Source organism: Aptenodytes patagonicus, chromosome 1 (genome assembly GCF_965638725.1).
Source record: "Aptenodytes patagonicus chromosome 1, bAptPat1.pri.cur, whole genome shotgun sequence".
Taxonomy (NCBI): Eukaryota; Metazoa; Chordata; class Aves; order Sphenisciformes; family Spheniscidae; genus Aptenodytes; species Aptenodytes patagonicus.
In genome coordinates this window covers 208005698-208027633 of record NC_134949.1, presented here as the reverse complement: position 1 = coordinate 208027633, position 21936 = coordinate 208005698, and the positions used below count along the sequence as shown (strand labels likewise).

Here is a 21936-nt window from a genome sequence, read left to right as displayed (position 1 = left end):
TAGCCCAACACTAATTAAATGTGTCACAGAGGTACCTTGCTTTCTAATAACGCTATCATGCAGGTATTTCCATTACTGAAGATACTCCAGCTCCTCACTGTCCCACATGATGAAAAGTCTCAAATGGCACAGGTAAAGGCCAGTTAAAAATAATGTTACAATTCCAACAGAAGTGTTGAGAAAGGATGCTAAAATCAACGATTAAAGGTCTGCTATTTAAAGGTCTACTACAGGTTTTGGGAGATCGGGTTTATTTGGTTGTAGTGGTGGGGTTGTTAATGGGCTCGAGAAAAAAAAAAATCTCTACAGTGAGCTAACCTAAAATCCAGATACTGTGGAAACAAACACTATCTTTACCTATTCACTACGGATATTTTTCCCTTTTAAAAATACTAGTTCACTGTTACTGTAACTTATTTTGGAACTACACATTTATTTCTAAAAGCATTTGTATCAAGTTTAAAATCAAAAGTTATAGCACAAAGCTTACAAAGCAAGACTACGATGAACATCATTGTTAAGCATTAAAACCTGACAAGAAAAGAGCTGTGAACTGACTGCTATAAACACACATTTAAAATTTGTACGTAAAAAGTGTATCTTGTGGATCTGGACAACTGGCATTAGTAGTTTCCACAGTATCAATATGTACAAAGTCTTCTAATTAAATGAAGTTTTCAAGTAGACTGCAATAATATGCAAAAGTACAACTATAAAATAAAAAAAAATTTAATCACAATTTATGCTTCAGCTTATTATTTGTAAATGACTTCACAATGTCTTCCTTTAGAATTATTTTTAAAGCTCTTCATCTTCACGGAAAGAAAAAGCCTATTTCTATTTTGCAGCTATAAATGCGTCTCAATTAATAAATGCAAAGAAATGGTGAATAATGTATTTTAAAATTTGGACCAGCAGATTCATTACTCTATAAATTCTCATTACTCAAAAGGTCAAGCGACAATGTTTAGTAGGTTTTGTATGTACTTTCAATTTAAAATATGCAAAAATAGTATTAACTTTTTGTAAAACTATCATCTTAATTTATTTTAAATGAACATCCGGAAGCTTCCAAGAGATATATATTGACAGTTAATACAGTTTAGTAAGATTTTTTTTTTTTTAAAGAAATATTCTAAGTTTCAGTCTTGTTTAAAAGCAGATATTCTGGTTAAGTAAGATTTCAAACTGTTTCAGTCTGCATATATGGTGCAAGCACTAATTATTAAGAATGTACTTTTCTAGACTTCACAGGAACAGTTTTTAGCAGTGACAATATTTTAAGTCACAAAAGTGAACCGAGAATATTTACAAATACAGACTTGCAATAAATTAGTAGAACACCAACCACATTATTCATTAATCTTTTGTCAGGTACGTCAACAAGAACTTACCAATTTTAAGCTCTATATCATTTCACTGCATGCAATTACAGTCCCAACTTCTCTGAATAGATAGTCCCTCAAAAAGAATGCCAAATACCTTCTGAACAGAAAATTCCTCTTTTGTATCAGATAATTTCTAGAGCATCACCTTTCCCTGCCTTTTCATTTCTCTTAACTTGCACATCATACTTTTCTCCCACAGGTAGTCAAAACAATAAAATAAAGACACACATTGGGGAAAAAAACCCAGCTGTTTGGAAGCAAAATACGTAAGATTTTTTTATTTCCTAATACTGTTTACTCCTTTTTACCAGTAGTTGTCACTAATTAATAGTGCTTGAGTAACATGTACAGTCCCAAAGAAAAAGAAATTTTACATTACAGAAGCCTTTTTCCTTCAGATCCCTACCTCCCATGTTTATTGCTCCACGAGGACCCATATCACCCATTCTCATTTCCTGTTCTCTCTGAAAGTAAACATAGTTTTCATGGTCAACCTATCATTCTTAGAACTTAAAACATTCCCATTTACTCAATGAAAATAAAAATTTTCAAGTTTCAAAAGTTTCCATTGATTACAAAAATGTACAAGGAATAAGGTTAACTATACTCCCGTTTTTATAAAATCAAATGGAATAAGTTCAATATAACAATGCTGTATATTTTTGCATAATGCTAAAGGTTAAATATCTTAAGTTTAATTTATCAGATGCAGCAGTCTAAAGTTCCCAAACAGTTATGTGATCAACTGCAAATGAATCCATCTTCAGTGTTTTTCATTAATAAGCAGCAGTATATTTACATTTTAACTGTAAATAAAGAGGTCTTATTACAGTATTGCCTAAAGGCTGTGGTTCAATAATACAGTCAATCTGGATTCACAACTCAAAAATGCTTGTGTTGACTGGAAACCAAGCTCTGATGTGTTATATTATGGTATATGAACTCAATCTGCCAGTTCATTTTTGTTCAAATAGTTTTGACTTAACTTGGGGGTGGTACATTTTTTGATAAATTATATCATGCTATTACCATGTCAGTTCAGATACTGACCATCCTTTTGAAATGAGCATAAAAATGTAGTATCAACATGAACTATATAACATGCATTTATACTAAATAGACAAATAACATGCCAAATTGATCCAGATTCAATTGATGCTCAGTCGTCCAACAGCAAAAGAGTCCTGACATTACTGATCATGAACCACAGCCTGCTGTGAAACAATACTCAAGCAACAGTACCCAGAGTGGCAAAAATCATCACTTAGGGGAAAACACAGTACAGCTATCACAGATAATTCCAAGGGATTTTAGTATTACTGTTTACATCAAAAGGATGAAATAGAAACAAATTCACAGTTCAAAATGAAAACTAATGAAACTTACTACAAAAATTTCTCATGAATTTTCTGCAAGAATGTTAACGTATATTCCACTCTTGAGTGAACACACTGAGAACAAGCATATGCAAAAACATTTACCTGATTCTGAAAATCATTCCACTTATGATTTAAGAGCGTAAGTTCAGATGCACAATTCCATATACTAGGCAACTGAATCAGTCTTGCTAAAAGCAACCTTTAAACTGAAATATTAATCAAATCAAAATACATTCATAGTATTTTTATGGTTTCACAAAACTCCTTTTCGTTCAATCATGTTTGGGATGCCAAACATGAGTCTTCTATCTTCACACACTTAAAGCAGCAGACACCAACCAATATTTGACAGAACAGAGTCAACAGTTTTGTAAAAATATCCCAGTATGGGAAATATCATGCGGTACGTGACAAAAGGCTGTCAGGTCCATATCTTTGTTTCTAGTAACTCATATTAACCTAGAAAATGAACTTAACGTAAGACCATTATACACTATTTTCAAAAGAATATGGCTTAGTGTGGAGAGGAAAAGTAAGGCGTTGTAACTAAAAGACAAGGCAGTTTTAAGGTCCAGCTATGAAAGGCCCTTGATAAACACTAAGCATGACCTCTTCTTCTGACCCTAGAACCCACGTTAAACCTTTGTAACAGAACATGCAACTACTTTGTCAGACCTTTCACAGTACTGTCAACTGACATTTTAAGTAAAATCAGCAACCCTATTAGGATCAATCATACCCACAAAATGATACCAATGAGTTAGTCACAAAATCAGCATACAACCTTGTTGATATTAGTCTGCTTTTTACACCTCAGCCCTGACATGAAGAAGCGGAAGGAAAAGTGTTGTATCATCCCTAATGTCAATCCCTAGCCCAACACGGTAGAAAAACACCATGGCTATCAGTTTACATCAATCAGACTATGCATGCACACATGACTGAGTATGTGTATGTGTGAAAGCAGGACAAGCCAAACAGCTGTGAGATGCTCTTTAGCTACAAGGGAAAGTACCAGATTTTTAATTACTGCACATACTTACTTGATGCATCTCAGGTTCAACTGCAAGCTGGTGTTTGTTTGGGTTTTTTTAATGTGAAGTGTGCCATATAAGGCAGGGCTGAGTACAATAGCAGCTAGATAAGGATGTTAATTACAGAGTTATAAAGCTGTACTAGTTACTAGAACTTAACTCATTTTCTTTGCAATGGATAGAAGCATTGGCAAGCTATAACATACACTTTTTTTAAAAAGCATACTACACTTTCTCCTAGCAATAAGCCACTTTTTTCTCAGCTTGAAATGCTACCAGTCTTCAGTTAACAATAAGTACAACAAAAGAGAGGGGTAGAACCTATGATTTTTATGTTTTCTTAGTCTAGTCTAACCTTTGTAACAAAAACATGAAGTTATTATTTGCCATTTTGTAGCTTTAACTTTGGTGTTGAATTATTACCATATAAAAAACATTTCAGCTATAGACTCAAGATCCATAAATGTGCCTTATGATCTCTGCTGCCTGTTAATCTATCAACATGCCTACAAGAATTATTATTATTCCTACTGTTGCGTGTTCACAACTTATCATGTTCTTTTGAATTTTCAGCACAGGGAAATTCTTCTATATGGTTAACACAGAATTAGCAAATTTAAGATAAATCCCCTGTCAGAGAAAATACTCAATTTCAAATTTTAACTGACAGCATATATCATTAATGTAATTAAATGTTTGACATATTAACTATGAAAACATGTACTTAGATAATTTGCCAAAACCTGTATTTGCAGAAGTCCAGATGATAAAAATTCAGTCCTATCCCACACAAATCATGTCCTAGACAGCTATTTACTATGTGAGCATAAACAAGTTATTGCAGGTAAGCTAGGTCAACTATTCCATGGGTTTTGCCCAAAATAAGAGACAAAGGAATACCAACAGGCAGTTATGACAGAGTAGCTGAACCAGTGCTGGTTGATATGCCAGCCCACCCGAGAGCTTCGTTCTTCAATACTCAAGCCCTTTGCAGAACACAACAATGATAGCGTTATCTTCTCAGAGCTTCTTTTCCTCACTATGTGACTGCCCATTCTTCTGTTGAGTAGCAGCCTGCTTCAGCCCCTTCCCTGAAGCCACCCGTAACTACCCACAACAGGGAGTTAAAATTGAGCAGCAAGCAAGAAGGGCTAAACTTTTACTAGAAAAATATGTAGGGAGGCGATTAAGAACCTCTGAAGTCACCCGGTACCTGGGAAAACAACTTAAACTGGAAGAGAATGATAAAAATGGATGATATGCAATTATAGGGGGAAAAGAAACCATAAGAGAAAGAACATGTAGTAAAGTGTAATTTAAGCTTTGGGACGATTTAAAAAAAAAAAAAAAAAAAAAAACACCAAAGGGAAGCAAACAAAGAATAATATCCTATTGCAAAAGGATAATTCTTTACACAACTCAAAAGAATGCTTTCCAAATGACTTCCGTTGCAGGATTCTTGTAAAATACTTCAGAACTCACTAATGCAAAAAAACCTCAAGAAGGTCTGATCATCTGAGTAATTTGCTTTTAGAAAAACTGCTATGATGGCAACTATAGCATTATACTTGCTTACTACTTTAGACACAAGCATTAAAAATGAGATTTCCACACAATTCCAACTCCTTTTAATATCAACTGTAAAAACTAGATCTACACAAAATATTGAATACCCCTAGTTTTCAAATTACATATATATTGTACATTTAATATACTATGGATTCTCCCCTTTTTACAAGTATTAGAAACAAGATTTCTTGAGCATTTGAGGTTTATCATGCGCAACGTTCTTACACCTCAATCGCTATTGATACCAGTAGTCTAAGTATACAGAGAACTGCCAAGATGATTCTTCTGTTTTTTTAAAATATATATTTTTAAATTTACTCTATAAAACCATGAAACTAACTGTTTTGAAAAGACACCTAAGAATTGATACAGGAGAATGTATCGGATGCAATTCCCTTTTCACACTGAAAATAAAAACACAAGTAGTTATAAAACTGGGTTTTTTTAACTGACAAACCAATACTACTTTTCTTCCCTGGAAACAGACCTTGCAATTGCAGCAGCCCAAAGAAAATTAAAGATCTTGTCTCCGAATGATGCAGTATTCATGGTAGCAAAACTGTCAAAAAATTGAATTAAATATGGCATGGAATATTTCAGAAAAGCAAAAAGCAAGATATCAACAGAAATATTAAGACGACAGATCATACAGTTTTCTTCAAGTGTTTGCAGCCAGGAGATGCACTCCCAGTTAATGCAGGACTCTTCACTCACCTTTCAGCTAAGGAATGGTGACCAAAATCACACTAAGACACAGCATCAAAAAAATGCCTTAACAAAAAAACAAACAAACAAACAACACTTACCCCATAAACTTAAACTTGCACATTAAAATCAGTAACTTAATTAGCACTTTATCTAGGTTGTGTGTGTAGAGCAAAATGTAATTCACAGTGCTGTTGATTCTCACCTGTTTTCATTAACACGGAAACTGTATTCTATTCTCTAGCAGACTTTATATTTGTCAAAATAGGTAGGATGTTTCTGTACCTTTTACTAGAATTCATTAGTCCCTTCTAGAGTGGTTTATTTCATTAAGTTTTGTCTAGAAAAGAAAAATTATTTCCGAAGGCCTCTCCAGGAGGCATAAGTCCTTTAAACCTTACACAAAATCGTAATTTACTGAAAGACGCTTATATTTTAAAGACATAAATCATACAAGTAGTTAACATTACTAGTTTGGCAGTCAAAACTAGAATTTGGGGGATACTTTGGGTTGTGCACTGTCTTTTCCTCAGAATATTCTATTATTTCAATCCAATGACTAGCTCCCTGGAAGTTAACTCCTCCTGCCAGCAAGGAGTTAAAGTAATAAAAGCCTTCTCTTCTACCCACCCCTCTTGTCACTTTCCCTCTTTGGTCTATCCATCAATTAAGATCTATGTGCAAGATCTGAATAGTTCATTTTATTCCATCACATGCAGTAATAGTAAAGAATTTTAAATGAAAAATACTGATGTTCTTTCAAAATCCAAGATTTCTGCGTGTTCCTGAGCACTGCAACCTAAATCCAGAGCTAATCCCTCCTCTGAGTTGGGCGTCATACTAGATGATTCCAGAGATCTCTTCCAGCCTAAAATACTCAAGAATTCTACGAACTGAATGATAGCTCCCACCCAGGAGTTTGGAAAAAAGTAAGCTCTCTTACCTCACACAAAATTACACAAGCAAATACATTAAACTAGGTAACAACTAAAGTAAATGTAGCTATAAAACATGTAGCATACAGGAAACTACACAGCCCTATTTTTAAATAAGAAGTCTAATGAAAAGAATTTTCATTAGGTTTAATAGCTGTCAACAGGACTTTGTCTTTGAGAAAAACATTCTAACAGGGCTAGAGCAGATAGTTAAAGCCAATTTCCTCCTTGATGACTCAAGTCATGAATAGAGTCAATGGAGATGACTAAGTTATACCATTAAAAAATCTATACATTAAAAAACTTATCACATCAGTAAAAACAGGAATACACACTGCATGAAATATATGCAGATACATGTATTCCAGTAAATGCTACAAGTTGGAAAAACATTCCTAATGGTAGTAACAATGATAATGATAGCTGTTGACAAAAAAAATTTCCCTTATGGAAAAAAGATTTATTATTAGTCCAGTGCATTTCTTAAATATTTCCATCATTTCAATAATATTGTAAAGGAAGTACCAATGTTATTAAAATAGGGGAATTTCTTTTAAAACTAATTAATAGCAAAAGTATAGGAATGTATTTGGGAAAAACCTCCATGCACTACATCTTAGTTCTCTGCTTTTTGTTTTGGGAACAAACAAGAAAGGTCTTCAACTTCTGTGGGGCCTTCCCTCATTTCCCTTCTACATCTTTTGGAGAGCACTCAGTTGCTGAGGGTAGTCCTCAGCATCTAAACCCCACAGAAAAAAAAAAAATTCAGTTAAAACAAGCCAAAAATATTTACTACTCTAAGCTGAAGTTATTCTTTAAAAATACAAAAGTATTTTACCTCAAACAATGTTTTAAAATCACAGATGTTTTGTAATAAAAAATAACACTAAATTTATATTAATGTGCAAGACAGCTACCACAGCATATTAAAAAGTCAGTCAATATACCTTGTAACATATACTAGTATATTTTACACAGAATTAATAAAGAATTGGGTAGGATAGTGCTCCATTACACAACTTCATTAACTAAGTACTGAAAAGGCTCTCAGTGTGTATCACCTAACACACATTAACACTGGAAAAGACAGAAACGGATTGCAGTTTTTGTGTGAGAGAACACACAAACTCAACACTTCTATCTTACAGATTTAGAAGAAACTGTTTTCAAAAAGAAAGTTACATTCTCTCAAATTAACGTTTTTTTTTTCATTCCAGTGATTTCTGATCTTTACAAAATGGAAGACAGTTTATGATCTTCCTTTGTTTATGTAAAACTAGCTTCTACTTTCCAAAACATGCAAGTTGTTCAGAGTTTTTTGGGAGAGTATAGTGTTAAGTAACTGTGATCCTCCCAGTATGCTTTGGTTTTTTAAGTCATCCTGCTACAGCTGGATGCAAAACTCAATCTGAAGAAAAGTTGACTTGCTTTCAACACGTCAATCACATGATGTGAGGATGTGATGTCAGATGTACACTGACAGTTTTGGAAATGAAAGCAGTTTAATTGCACTAATATTACTCACATTACAAAGACATTTAAGGGACACTTCACTAACCAGCAACATTTAATAATTCCCTGAAAGAAAACACTATTTAATACAGAAGAGACAGCCACTAGGCTAATCTAAAAGAGGTAAGCCCACAGACCACCTGGAGGCCCCTCAAATTTGTGAGCATCAAGGAGACTGAAAGATCCCAGAAATTGCAACACATTTTTATGAAACACTATAATGTAAATCTCATTCTATGCGTTAGCACTCAAAAAGACTGCTATCTATAGCAGCTGCAAAGTCTTAGTAATGCAATCTGATTACAAGTATTGAAAACATTCAAGAATGAAAAATCATTACATTACTATTATTCTCAAAAGATATTGCTGCAAGTAATCTTTTTTTTTAAGACTAGTTTCAACATGACTTGTAAGATTTTAAGTTTTCCTCAAAATCAAAGTCAAAGGACAGCTGAGTACATTAATATACTTGCTGTTCTTGCATCTTGGCCAAGAAAAATTGTATTTCATACTTTCCAAAGACAACTGCTGTTTATAAGAGGCAGCAGTTCACATGTTCTTCTTTCCTTTGTAATGCAGAAGAACCATTACCTTATCTACAAGATTTTACTTACATTTCAGGTGTCCTTTTCTCTTATTGGATTTTTTTTTAAATCCAAAATGTTCTAGTTAATTCCACCTCTAAGAAAGCAAACCTGTGACATCCTGTAGAACATGAGTATATACTTACACAATCAAAAAGTAAAACTGGATCAAAAAATGTGTTTTCTTTTTATAAAATGTGGACCAAAACACCACCATTGAAAGAGAAAAGTAAATTTAATTTTCACAACACAAAAGACTCCCAAACACTCCTGCTATTCATTAACCTCCATATGGCACACTGGGCTTGTTCCAGCCTGGAAATGTTTCAGCTACTACTTCAAAATTAGCAAAGGGAAAACTAAAAAATCTTGTAGAAAAATACTGATGCAAGAAGGCAAGTTAAGAGCTGGTTGAAGTTCTTTCAAGAAAAGGTCAATTGAAAATGGCTAATACCTTAGAGTGAAACCTGTCTGCAGTAAAGAGTCCCTATCAGTAAACTGTTAAAATACTGTCAAAAATGTATTTTTTTTTCAAAATTTAAGTTTGGGGTAGAAAGTAAACTAGATGAGGAAAACAGTCCAAAATACTTGCAACTGCTATACAATGGAGACATTTCCTCACTCCTATATCATGAGAAGCAGAAAATAACCACTGCTCTGAACTATAGGAATAAGGCAAACAAACTAGAAAAGACAAATGAAATTCAAAATTATGTGAAAAAATGTGAATAAGCGTTACTGGTTTTCATCTCAGAACAAGGGAACAAAAGAATACTTACTGTCTGAGCCAGAAAAGGTAGTAGTATAAACCTTTTTGTTTGTTTGTTTTCGGAAAGACATTCATGAATAGGCACTTTATCATGGAGACGACTGACAATTCAGTCACTGATTTGGATGCAAAGATATTCATTCATCTTCAATATTAAAAACTGGTCATCACTACCACAGAAGTTGTCTACATGCCTATAGAGACTTTTCTGAATGTCTTTATCTAGTGACCTTAGACACTAAACTTGAGAATTGCAATCTTTTACAGAAAATATCCGAAGGTCTCAATAACTTGAATAAAAGGATGAATAAATATAATTTCATTAAAAAGCTTATGTGCTTTTTAAAGACCTTTTATCACATAAGCTACTGCAGCTTCATTTTATACAGAACTCTATCAGAATGCTCTATTACAGGCCAAAAATTCAAATGACAATTTAATTTGTTAACAAAAAGAAAATAGTCTAAAATAAGCCAAGATTTACCACAGAACCTACTCTGTTTATTATAGAACTTTTCTCCATATTGAGATTTCTTTCCTGCTTAATTATTTTGTCTTGTAGTTACTTGCTGCTTCTCTGAATTTTAATACTGCATTTAAAACATTGCATTAATATATCATTATTTCCTGAGGTTTTTTCCCACCTCTTCCACTTCCATTTGTTATAATACCATAAAATATTGTATATACAACATCTACAGAATAAAACTGACTAAAAAGGTTCCTCATTTTCTCACAACCTGTGGAAAATGTTATTCCCCAGCCAAAAGATTAATGTATACAGAAGGCAAAATCTGGCCCAAACAAACTGCATATAAACAGTAGCTAGGAATAAAACGCAAAGATTTTAATCTCATGCCTCTATTCAATCATCTTTACATCATCCATTCAGGTAAAGGAAAATCCTACCATGTCCCTTCACTGTCTATGGCTATACAGATGAAGCACTCTCTGAGGGTATAACTGCAAAGACAGATTTTTTTTCCAAATGCCATCGTTGTTGACCACTTGAGAGAAAACAGGAACAGAGATATTCTGTCAAAATTTCCCCTTGATCTAACAACTAACACTCACAAGGAAGGTAAAATTCTGCTTCTCAAATATTTTAAGATAAAATTCAGAAGTAATTTTTCACAAGACAAAGGTGCTTAGAGAAGGTAACCACTTTAACAGACCTGAAAATCCTTTAAAAAAAAAAGGGATAGATAGATAGATAGATAGATATTAACTCTCTTGATAGCAGCTTCCTCATTACAACATTCTGTCAATTAATTTGGTTCTGCCAAAGTTAAGAGTCACTTTAGATCCATGGAACCAATATATAAAAACACTTCTAATTTCTATTAGCTTCATTTTTTGAATGACAGTAATGAAATTAAAAACATAAATTAAATACAGTTCAACAGCTGAGCATAATGCAAATATTTTTTTCATTTGTAATCAATTTAAGGCACTTAACTGTTTACTCACCTGAAGAACTACTTTCTGAAAGCAATATCCACCATATCACCAAGTTCATAATTGATACATCTAATATAATTACATTACATTCACAATATATTCACATCTTCAGAGACATACTAGAGAATTTTATGCCACAGCTTAGAATTATTCTGGTTTTATTTTAGCTAAAGAAATGGCATGAGAGTAGGTAAGTATCAAAACAGACATCCATGGGAGCATGAAGGATACCTTACTTTCACAGAACAAGTTGCAAATGATTTAAGATGCACTCCACAATTCACCCTGGTAGGTGCAAAGTTGAAGGGCTGTTTAACTGGTAACGAAGTCTGAGCTAACTGTACCATCATGCAGAAATAGACTAAAATATTTAACTGAAAATTGGATACTATAAAACAATGTTGCATTTTAGGTTTCCCAAATGTTAAGTTTTCCTTGCACAGGAAACAAATCTATGCAAATATTAAGAGAGAGTGAACACTGGACTGATTCAAAACAATTTTCCCCAACTGCAAGATCAAGGATGAGATGAAGGCAAAGTCATCAAAGTTTACTTAGAAGAAAAATTAACCATCCAAGAATATCCTTTATCATGAAGTGTTTATGCAAAAATCTAACTACTTCTTAATTGGAATGTTGAATATAACATTGCAAAATCAACTTAAAACACTTTAAAAGCAGCACTAGTTACAGCCACGGTACACTAAATATGACTCTGCCAGACTTCTGTATTAACAATTTTTCCTCACCAAGTAGATATTATATATGCTGACTAAATTGTAACAACAAAAAAAAAAGTCCAATTGTAGTTGCTATCCCATAATTGATCTGAGTTACCAAGTTATTAGAATATGCAAGTATTTGCCAAAAGGAAGCTGAAAGCCAAAGTTTTTCATCACTACAAAGAGGTCCTGTAGGAGAAACTTCTAACAAACACATGCAGTCTTTTATACATGTTATGAAAGTTGCTTACAATCAGAATAGTCCAATGTTTAAGATTTCCCCAACAAAGTTCTGGCTTGTCCACACATACACCACTTAAACATATAAAACATGAATAAAGAAGCATCAATGAAACTTCCTGGCATGAAAACAGGCTCCACTGTTTTCCAGCTCTCCATAGTTTTCCAGCTAGTACTTTTATACAACCTGGAGGCCATTTACTATGAAACAGGAGCAAGATGAGGTAGACTTGAATGAAGACACTTATGATTTGAATAAACAGAGTACTGACTGAGGAAAACAATATACATTGTACCAGGCAATTCTAGTATTTTAATCAAAAGTTTAAGAAACTGGTCATCTGAACAAATCCAAATGGATTAAGAAAAATTGCTTTCTAGTTAAATCCCCTGACTCAAGTCCACACACAGTAACTCTGAAGCTACAGTGTCTCCTTTCATCAAAAGATATCCAAGAAAAACTACTATTTTATTTATGTACTATAGACCCAAAGGTCAGAATCATGTTAGGAACACAACAGACATCACAATGAATAGGGACAAACAAGAACAGTTGGTTCTTACCTAAAGAACATACAAGTTCTCCTATAGATAAACAAATGTTTAGTAATTCAGTAAGGGCAGGGGGAACGAACACAAAGACTCCATAAGTAAATCAAATTTTAAAAGGATTATAAAAACCTGCACTATATACAGAAGAGAAACAAAGCTTGAAGAACCTAATTTTGACATTGTCTTTTTCAGATCTTTTGTATTCATACATTTAGAAGAGACACCAGCTAACCTGCCACAAGTATATCAACAAAACTGCATTCAGCAACACTAGTAAAAGCAGTATGCTTCATGTCATGTACACAACAAAACTAAACACAACTACTCTTTCATCCTACACAATGCTAAGCTTACATTAATGAGCCATTAGCCACTGTAGGAAATCATAATGGGGACAGACTTTTTAGTAGGGCCCGTTGCGACAGGACAAGGGGGAATGGCTTTAAACTAAAAGAGGGTAGATTCAGACTAGATAAGGAAAAAAAATTTACTATGAGGGTGGTAAAACACTGGAACAGGTTGCCCAGAGAGGCGGTAGATGCCCCGTCCCTGGCAACATTCAAGGTCAGGTTGGACGGGGCTCTGAGCAACCTGATCTAGTTGAAGATGTCCCTGCCCACGGCAGGGGAGGGGCTGGACTAGGTGACCTTTAAAGGTCCCTTCCAACCCAAACCATTCTATGATTCTATGATAATGTTCGGGAAAAACATCTTTAAATGGTAAACCTTAAATATATTTTATTGATTCTTTAAATGTTAGTTTCTATTAACCAAGATTCCCCATCTGAACAGTTACAAAACAGCTCTACAGAAACTCATCTTTTTTTCCAAAAAACACTACTTATTAAAAATGCTAATTCATCTAATAGTAACACCTAATCTCTGGAAAATTAAAACGGAACCTAAAGAAAGACTTGATGGAAGACAGAAATATCAGACTTAAATTCCATATTCCTCATGGAAGATTTAATAAGCCAAAACAAGCATTAGCTCTGGTACTGAGATAAACCTACTTGATGCCTACACTACAGAAAGGCAGCTTGTGAAATATTCACGAGAAAAACCCTAAACATTTTAATTAAAAAATACCATTTAGCCTGGCATCAAAAGACAGGCAACCTCACTAAGACAAGTTAATTTCTATGTCCCAGTTTACTGCATTACCACTATTAAAATTTTACACTCCGTGAGAGCTACTGAAGCAAAACGTTAGAGGCTAAGCAGAAGGTCAGAGGCTTACTGCTCACACTAAGAAAAAAACTACTCAGAAGGCACTGCCTCTTGAGAGAGAAACCAAATCTATAAATAAGTTTTCCTCACACTAAGCAACAGATCCATTAACAGGTTTCCTCACATCAAAAATACTATTTCTACAGACTCACTTCTTGCTTCTTGGGTGTTTTATTCTTTCTTTAAATACAGACCCTTTTAATAAAGACAAACTTTTCTAAGCAGAGGAACTTATTTTGGCTGCAAGTCTCAAAGCCACCAAGTAAGATCTCAGGATTTAGACAGGTGGATGAGTCCAAAATAGATACCAAGTAGACAACTGAAACTGAAAGTTAATTTCTTCTTAGTCTGGGTAAATACGTGTACAAACTCCAAGTCAAACTTAACTCCAGTAGCTGAGGAAGAAAAAATGAACATTATTAAGGCAAACATTAATTTTAGCTTCTTCAAAATATGTAGGGCATTTATCAATCAATTACAGTAACAAAGGATTTTTCTAAAATAAATAATTATTTATAAAAGCCTCATTCTTACTTGTCAGAAAATGGAAAATTGAAGAACTTAGTATTTGTGGAACTTAAGTTAGGTAAGTAGATTTTTTTTCCTAAACTTGTGAGCAGTAACAATTTTCAGAAGTTATATTAAAAATATGGAATGTAGACTTATTACATCTGCTCTTTAATAGATTTTTTTTTCATTTTTATCTGTAGAATCCATGAAATAGGAGAAGCTAAGTACGCAAATGGAGTATTCTATAAACAAGCACACCAGATGCATTTGAAGTCTTTCCATTAATAATTGAACAAAAATGGCATCTGCTAAATCTGAGGCCTCATGAAACGCTAAGACTGGCAAAGACTGAAGTAATTTTGCCATTGCATATGAAGTATCTTTAGAAAAGTGTTCTTTTAGTTTCTTGATCCATTAGTCTTACTGAAAGAAAATTAAGTCATAAACAATAACAGACAATCTAAAAAACACGGACAAAAAGTTCTTTATCAATTACTGTAGAAGAGAAGAAACTTGGGAATGCTTACAAAGTACTGCTGCAACACCTAAATTTGTACTGCAGATTTATGCACTTTTGACAGCACATTAAGGGACAAAAATTACTTATGAATGGTCACTTGTTCTGTTTTTAAGTTCACATGAAGTAAGTATAATGTTCTAAAGCATTTTGTGCAAACATTAGAAGATGATGGCAACAGAGTAAAAGATTTTAGTCTCCTAAATGTCTATAACACCAATTAACACAAGGAAAACTTATCACATTACCCTAAATATTCATAGTTCACACACACTGAAATATGAAGTCATAAATTAAATGTAACATTTTAATGATTATTTGCTTCATTACTGAAAAATTACCTTAGTAGCATACTTGATATACATAAAAACATAATCTAGAAAGTCAATTATGAACCATCCTAAAATGGTCATGAAATAAATACTTACAACCAAAAAGTATGTATTCCACAAATAAATAGCTTTGGTTTATGTATACAAACACACAATATGCTACAAGAAGATGGCTGAAGTCCTGCATTGATTTTTATGCAATGTCTTTTCACACTAAAAGCAGATATGACAGTTAAAACAGTTTTGATATCTGGCGGTGTAATTAAAGGCTGAAAATAACTGATTTAGTTTCTGAAAATAATACAATGCGAGTATTTTAAGACCTACTAAGGAATTATTATTCTTGCCTAAAGCATCAAATTTAGTATCTAAAACACCATTTGAGGAACAGAAGAAATGCAAGATTTATGCATCTGTCTACTGATACATATCACTGCAATCCTGCAAAAATAAAAAAATTAGTGCTACTACCAAAACTAAGACCACCCACAAAAACACAAACTGTGTATTTATAAACTGCTTGCTCAAAGGCCTAGCTTATGTTGCTTTATGCATAGGAAGAAACTTGATCACTGAAGTAAAACCACTGCCAAGAAAGCAGGAATGTTTTGTCAGGTTGGGGTTGTTTGGGTTTTTTTTTCCCCCTCCAGTTCTACATTTAATGATCTGCCCTTCTCCAAGCTAGTTTTACCTTAAAAGGCTTTTAAGGTGTCAAACATGAACTACTTCTTCCATAAGTATGTGTGCTGGATTGCAATAAGGAGGTAATTCATCTCTCCCAACCAAACTCTGCAAAAGAGCTTTTATAAAGCAGCTTAGCTTTATAGCAGTTTGTTAAGAAACAGAGACTATATTCATACCACCTCACAAAACTTCGCCATCATCAGCTTCATTAAGTACACTAGGCTGTCAAGATAAAATAACCAAATTTATTATTAGTAGAAAACAGATCAAATTTGAAAAGATCCTTGGAAATTTTTATTTATTTATTATTGAAATTCTGCCTTAGCTTAGTTTTGAGTAACGTGAGAAACAATTCTGCATTCAGTGAAAATTCAAACTTCTTACATAACTGGGGCTTTTGAGGATAATGGAATCAGAAGACAGAAAAAAAAAAAATTCAGTTCTAGTCATTTAAGAGCCAAGAAGTGCAAAAAACTATTCATGACTTACAGAACTCCAAGGAAAACTAACTGATAGTCTTCTTTCAAAAACGTCTACTACTAAACTTGCAAGTGAATGTAGAAGTGAGGGATAAGGTATACCTCAGTAGGCTCAAAATAACAAAAGAAATGAGAAGCTACATTTATAAACCGCTCCAAAGAAGGATAAAATTCTTAGTACAAGACTAAATAGGTTTTTTTTTTTTCAATCAACTTTCTGGCATTCCTGAAGCTATGAACTTTGTTGTTGTTTTGGGATGTGCTTTTTTACTCCCTTGCTCTCATCTGTCTTACAGCTTTTGATCCACGTCCACTACAATCTCTGCTGGTGAGGCAATCTCCACTGCTTTAGTGGCTGCCACTTTATGCCAATACTTACACAACATACTTGAGCAGCAGAGCTTCTGTGTAAGAAAAATTAAAAGGAAAGCAAAACATCTAGAAATAATTCTTGAAAAGACTAGGAGATAAAAAAAGTTAAGTACTTAATATACAGTCTTACACGAAAGAACAGTAAGCATTCAGAAGTTGAAACTGATGAACTCACAAGAAACAGGTCCTTACATATGCAAGTAACACTTGAAAAAGGGGGATTTTCCTTGGAGGGAAGAGGACAAGGACACCCAAAAGTCTCAACTCGCTCTTTAAACCATCAGTAAGAGCAGCTGTAAGCCAGTATCACAGCTATTGTTTCATTAAGTACAATACCCACCTGACACTGTTTTGCAGTGTTACTACAGAATTAAATCTGTGCACCATAAAACTAAGACTACAACTCCTACATATTTTGGCCTCTTTTGTAGACACATGAAAACTATTTTAAAACATTAAATCCAAATCACTCTCTTTTCACTGTTCTAAGTTGGTGACATGAATAAAAGTAGTTCCTGGAACTGGAATTATTTGGTAAAAAGGCTCTGATGGACATTTAACAATGTAAATCTATGTAAGCCATTCACAATAGGATAGTAACCATTGCGGTTCGAATAATTAATGTATTACTAGCCCTTAGAAGTACTATTTTTTTTAAAAAATATTTGTGCTGCTGAAAAATAAAATATTGCTTCCAATTCACCATCAGCAAGCTCCTCTTTTAGCAACCAATATGTATGCAAAATAAAAATTAGCAAAATATTACAGGAAAACAAGTTTCCCGATTAAGTTATCATGAAATTAGTATGCATATATATTGAGCTGTAACAGCAGATTTCAACTAACCGACTTTTAGAAAGCAAGGGAAAAACCCTAACCAATATGAAAGTGTTTATCAATAACTTATCTACTAGAGATCACAGAACTAGACTAATAAATTGTTTAGGTATCACTAGGCTGCCCATTAGATTAACAATCAATGCACTTAAATTTTTAACATATAACATCACCATGAACAAGAATGCTTCAGGAAGAGAAATCCCCACACCGAAAATATTTTTATCATCTGTAACTAAACCGAGTAACTGGTAACTGCATTAAACTTGATTACAAGATGTTTTTCAAAAGCAGTCATACTGAAAAATCAAAGTTTAACAAGTTAGGGAAAAGATACAGAAAGAAACTTTAAACAGGAAAGCCTAATACTGCAGCCTTATATGAGAGGTTCCAATTCTGGTTGTCATGGCACTTACCATTTATGTCCTTCTTTTATACTGAACAGTAAAAAGTGATAGGATATAAGTGAAGGAAGCTTACTTTTCAAAGCTTTTAAGAAACAAAAACAAGGATTAGAAACAATTATTATTTTCCTTCTAAATACATGGTTGGCAGAAGACTTTAATAAGTTATAAGGATTATGCCAAAAGAGTTTATCAAGACCTGATATGGTAAAAAAAACTATCGACCAGTATCATAAAATGCAATTTTCACCAAGAGGCAACTTTTAAACTCTTAAAACAGAGAATAACTTTTTTCAGTGTATGTACAATGGTAATCTGACACTAGAAGTAATTACCAGATGGAGTCTGTTCACAGTAAACAAGTATTAGTAAGAATAAATTAAAAAAATTTAGTTGTATAAGAAATTCTAATAAATTGAAAAAAGATGCAATGTATCATTTTGCAATCTCCAGAAACCGTCTACAATTCTTCTCTGCTGCAAAATGCAAAGGCTTTTTCAAACTCCCATTCAGACTATACAACTTAAGTACAGTTATCTAAAGACATGTTATAATGAACGCCTACAAAATGATAGGCCATGCTTAGAGTTACATAGCTGCCCTTATTAAAAACAGTTGCTAAAGAAAGTACATACAACACTTCCAATTTTGTTTCAATTCTTCCTCTTTTAAAAGGACATTAGAAGTAAAACATAAGTCAACACATGACCAGAAGACTAAAGAATAGTCTGAAGGCTAGAGAAAACATTTTTTTAAATTATTGTATATGCCACTTCAACTTCTCATGATATTAAAAAAACACCACCTGTACTATATATTCCTTAATATAACTGATAACACTTTTGGTAGGGTTGTCACTGCACTGCTACATCTATGTATTCTTGCAGTGTATTAATTAGTTCCAGATGAACACACAATTCCAGTAACGCAACTCAGTGGGAAAGCTACACTCTTCCAAAGCATTCTTCCACCTTTACCTTTCCCCCAAAAAAATTTCATCGTATAAAAGTCGCAAAAATTATGCATAGTGATTGAAGTGCTTTCCATTTGAACCACTCCTCTTCCCTTCTTACGCTACATTTTTGCCATGTCCAGCACACCAACTTGAACAATTTCTATTCACACAGACTTCAGAATTTAAAGATGCAGATAAGCACGAGGATGGCCAAACTGTGGCAAGCAATTCAAGCACAGAGGCTAAGTAACATTGTTGCAAGAACATCAGCAGAGGTTGCTGTGGCCAACATTACCTAGTTTTCCCAGCACCCCAAGCTGCAGGATTACAGGCCACCACAATGTCCTAACAGCAATGGAATCTGAGGGAGCTACTGCCATCTCAAGCCTGTGGGTTGGCTCCCCAACTTCCCCCTCCTGCAGCGAGTAGCATGGGTCTCTCAGATCAGCCACAGGAGGATTTTGACAGGTAGCTTATAGGGTCAGAAAGTTGCGCCACCCCAAAAGATGCTACATGAAGATATTAAGGTGAAATGAAATTTTGTATTTGGCACTACAGAAGTCACAATCAATAAGTGCTCTTTCTAAATTACATCAGACAATTGTTATGTGCTATTTCACAAAGTATGTTTAATATGTGGGAACACACTAAAGGACATTATGAGTTTTGAATTCTTGATCTTCATCACCCCAAACAAATGCTGAAAGCAGTTTTCTTTTACAGTGTGAGCACATATGGAAATAAATGATCGATTGTTTTCTGCTGCAAATTCTCAAAACCCAATCAGAAAAATTAACTGATAGCAACATCAAAGGAACAATTTTGCTTCCTCCCCATCTTTACTAAAAACACTAAGGGGCAGAGGATGGGAAAAAAGATGTCCTGCTGAGAGCAGGAAACCTTTTATTTTATAACTTCTTTTAGGATGTCTCAGAACATACTTAATATATTCTTCTCAATCCTACAGAAAATGTTATGGTATAGAATGTAAAATAGGTATTTCTTCCACAAAACACAAAATCAGAAAGTAGCTGAGAAACCAGCAGTTTGGTTTCTTATTTATGTATCAAGTTGTACCTGTGTAAAGGGGAGCAAAATTCCCTCCTGCAGACTACAGTTGTTATAACGTGGAAGAGCATTGTGCAGATCGCTTATTCATTGCTTCCTCACTAAGAATAGCTGCAACAGCAAAATGTATCCTTCTCACATGAAATAAAGCATTCACAATACAGGTTGCATTCATTTAACTGCTTTGGTTGGTTGAAAAAAAATCATACCCTTGACCAAAATAGATCATCATGAAAATTTAGAAACTGACTCCCCTGATACCACCATTTTGCTAGTCCTGCAGGATGAATCTTCAGAGGGAGAACACACCTACATTACTAATATAAATAATGTAGAAATTATAGCAGAGGACCATTTTTTTTCCACCTTTATAATCTTTCGGTCTCCTTTAGTAAAGATTTTAAGGTTTTCCTCGTCTAGTTTTACCGTAGGATCAAAGGGGAAAGTGATATTAGGCTCCATATGAAGTTAACACTGCCCATTTTGTTTCTGAAGTATATTATTCTTAATAAGTTAAGCACAAACCAAAACAAGCAATTCAGACAAGCTTAACTGCCTGAACTGGTTTAAAATTTAAACCTTCAGTCAAACTAGTGCATCATCTTTTGGAAACATCATTTATTCCTATGACCTCCCACTTAGAAAAATTCTATTATTTTATTGGAAAAATTCATTTCCTGAATAAAAAAGGCAAATTATTATCTGAACACCTTCACTTAACTGAAATGTAACATCACCAGCTTGTAGGAAAAATAACAGTGATGCCATCGTACAAGAGAATAACTACACTACTAAATTCGTACCACTCCGCTCATGAGAACAATGGAATACTGAAGGAAAAACAGTAAACAAGAAGGCGGCAGCCCAATAGCTAGTATGTAAAAAATATTAAAATAAAAAAAAGTCTTTTACAATTTGGACTTTCATCATGGAATTTTACTTACATTGTCCATGAAGTTTGGCTTAAATCCTCCCTCCTGCTGTCGTCGTAATTCCTCCTGTTCCCTCTGACGTAGCATCTCTTCTTCACGACGTCGATGTTCTTCTTCATGTCTAGAATATTTGTCAAAAACTATGTCAACTTAGACTCTTGACCTGTTCAGGCTTGTACTCAGTCTCAGGAGATAAGATCAAGCATTATTTAATTTTTTATATAGTGTAAGGCACTAACCTACTCCCACCTGATGGGTCTGAATATTATTGAAGTTTTGTGTTCGTTTTTTTTTTAAACTGGAATACAGGTAATTACAATACCAGTACATTCTATACCTGTTCTTCCGGCTACATATTGGTAAGCAGGTTAAAATACTCCAGTTTTTAACAAGTCACTATGGATTAAAACATTTCAATACTGCCAAAAGACATTTTTAACTCTGCGAGGTGTTTGTGTTTTGTTCTTTTTTCTCATCTACATTTCTTGTGATATTTAACATAAAAAAATATAAACTCAATCAACATGATGATACTATGTCTGTTTTCTTAAATTTTAGCAGAGGCATGAAAGCAAGTATTTGTATGAATCAGATCTTAAAGGAAAAATTGTTTGCAACATACCAGAATATCAAGTGAAAACACCCCCAAAAATCTCATGTCAGACTGTACATTTGCAATGCTACTATTCCACATGCAGATCACCTGCCCATAAATCTTAGAAGCATGTTCATATCTATTACAGCTATGCTTCAGTCACAAGGTTAAA

At 33.8% G+C, this 21936-nt stretch overlaps 1 protein-coding gene across 4 annotated transcripts in view; it reads right to left on the bottom strand.

Annotated features, from left to right (window-relative positions):
- The window catches only part of PSPC1 (paraspeckle component 1), a 67315-nt gene that overhangs the window by 31395 nt on the left and 13984 nt on the right, over window positions 1-21936 (bottom strand). For 3 of the 4 annotated variants that reach the window (XR_012994415.1, XR_012994416.1, XM_076328150.1), the window contains exons 6-7: window positions 21182-21290; window positions 1795-1852 (exon numbers count right to left, since the gene is read on the bottom strand). Coding sequence is in view for 1 of the 4 variants with exons in the window: in XM_076328150.1 (XP_076184265.1) it covers window positions 1795-1852; window positions 21182-21290 (167 nt within the window). In the remaining 3 variants the exon portion in view is untranslated. The remainder of the gene's footprint in view (window positions 1-1794; window positions 1853-21181; window positions 21291-21936) is intronic. The other variant, XR_012994417.1, reaches the window with a different exon arrangement.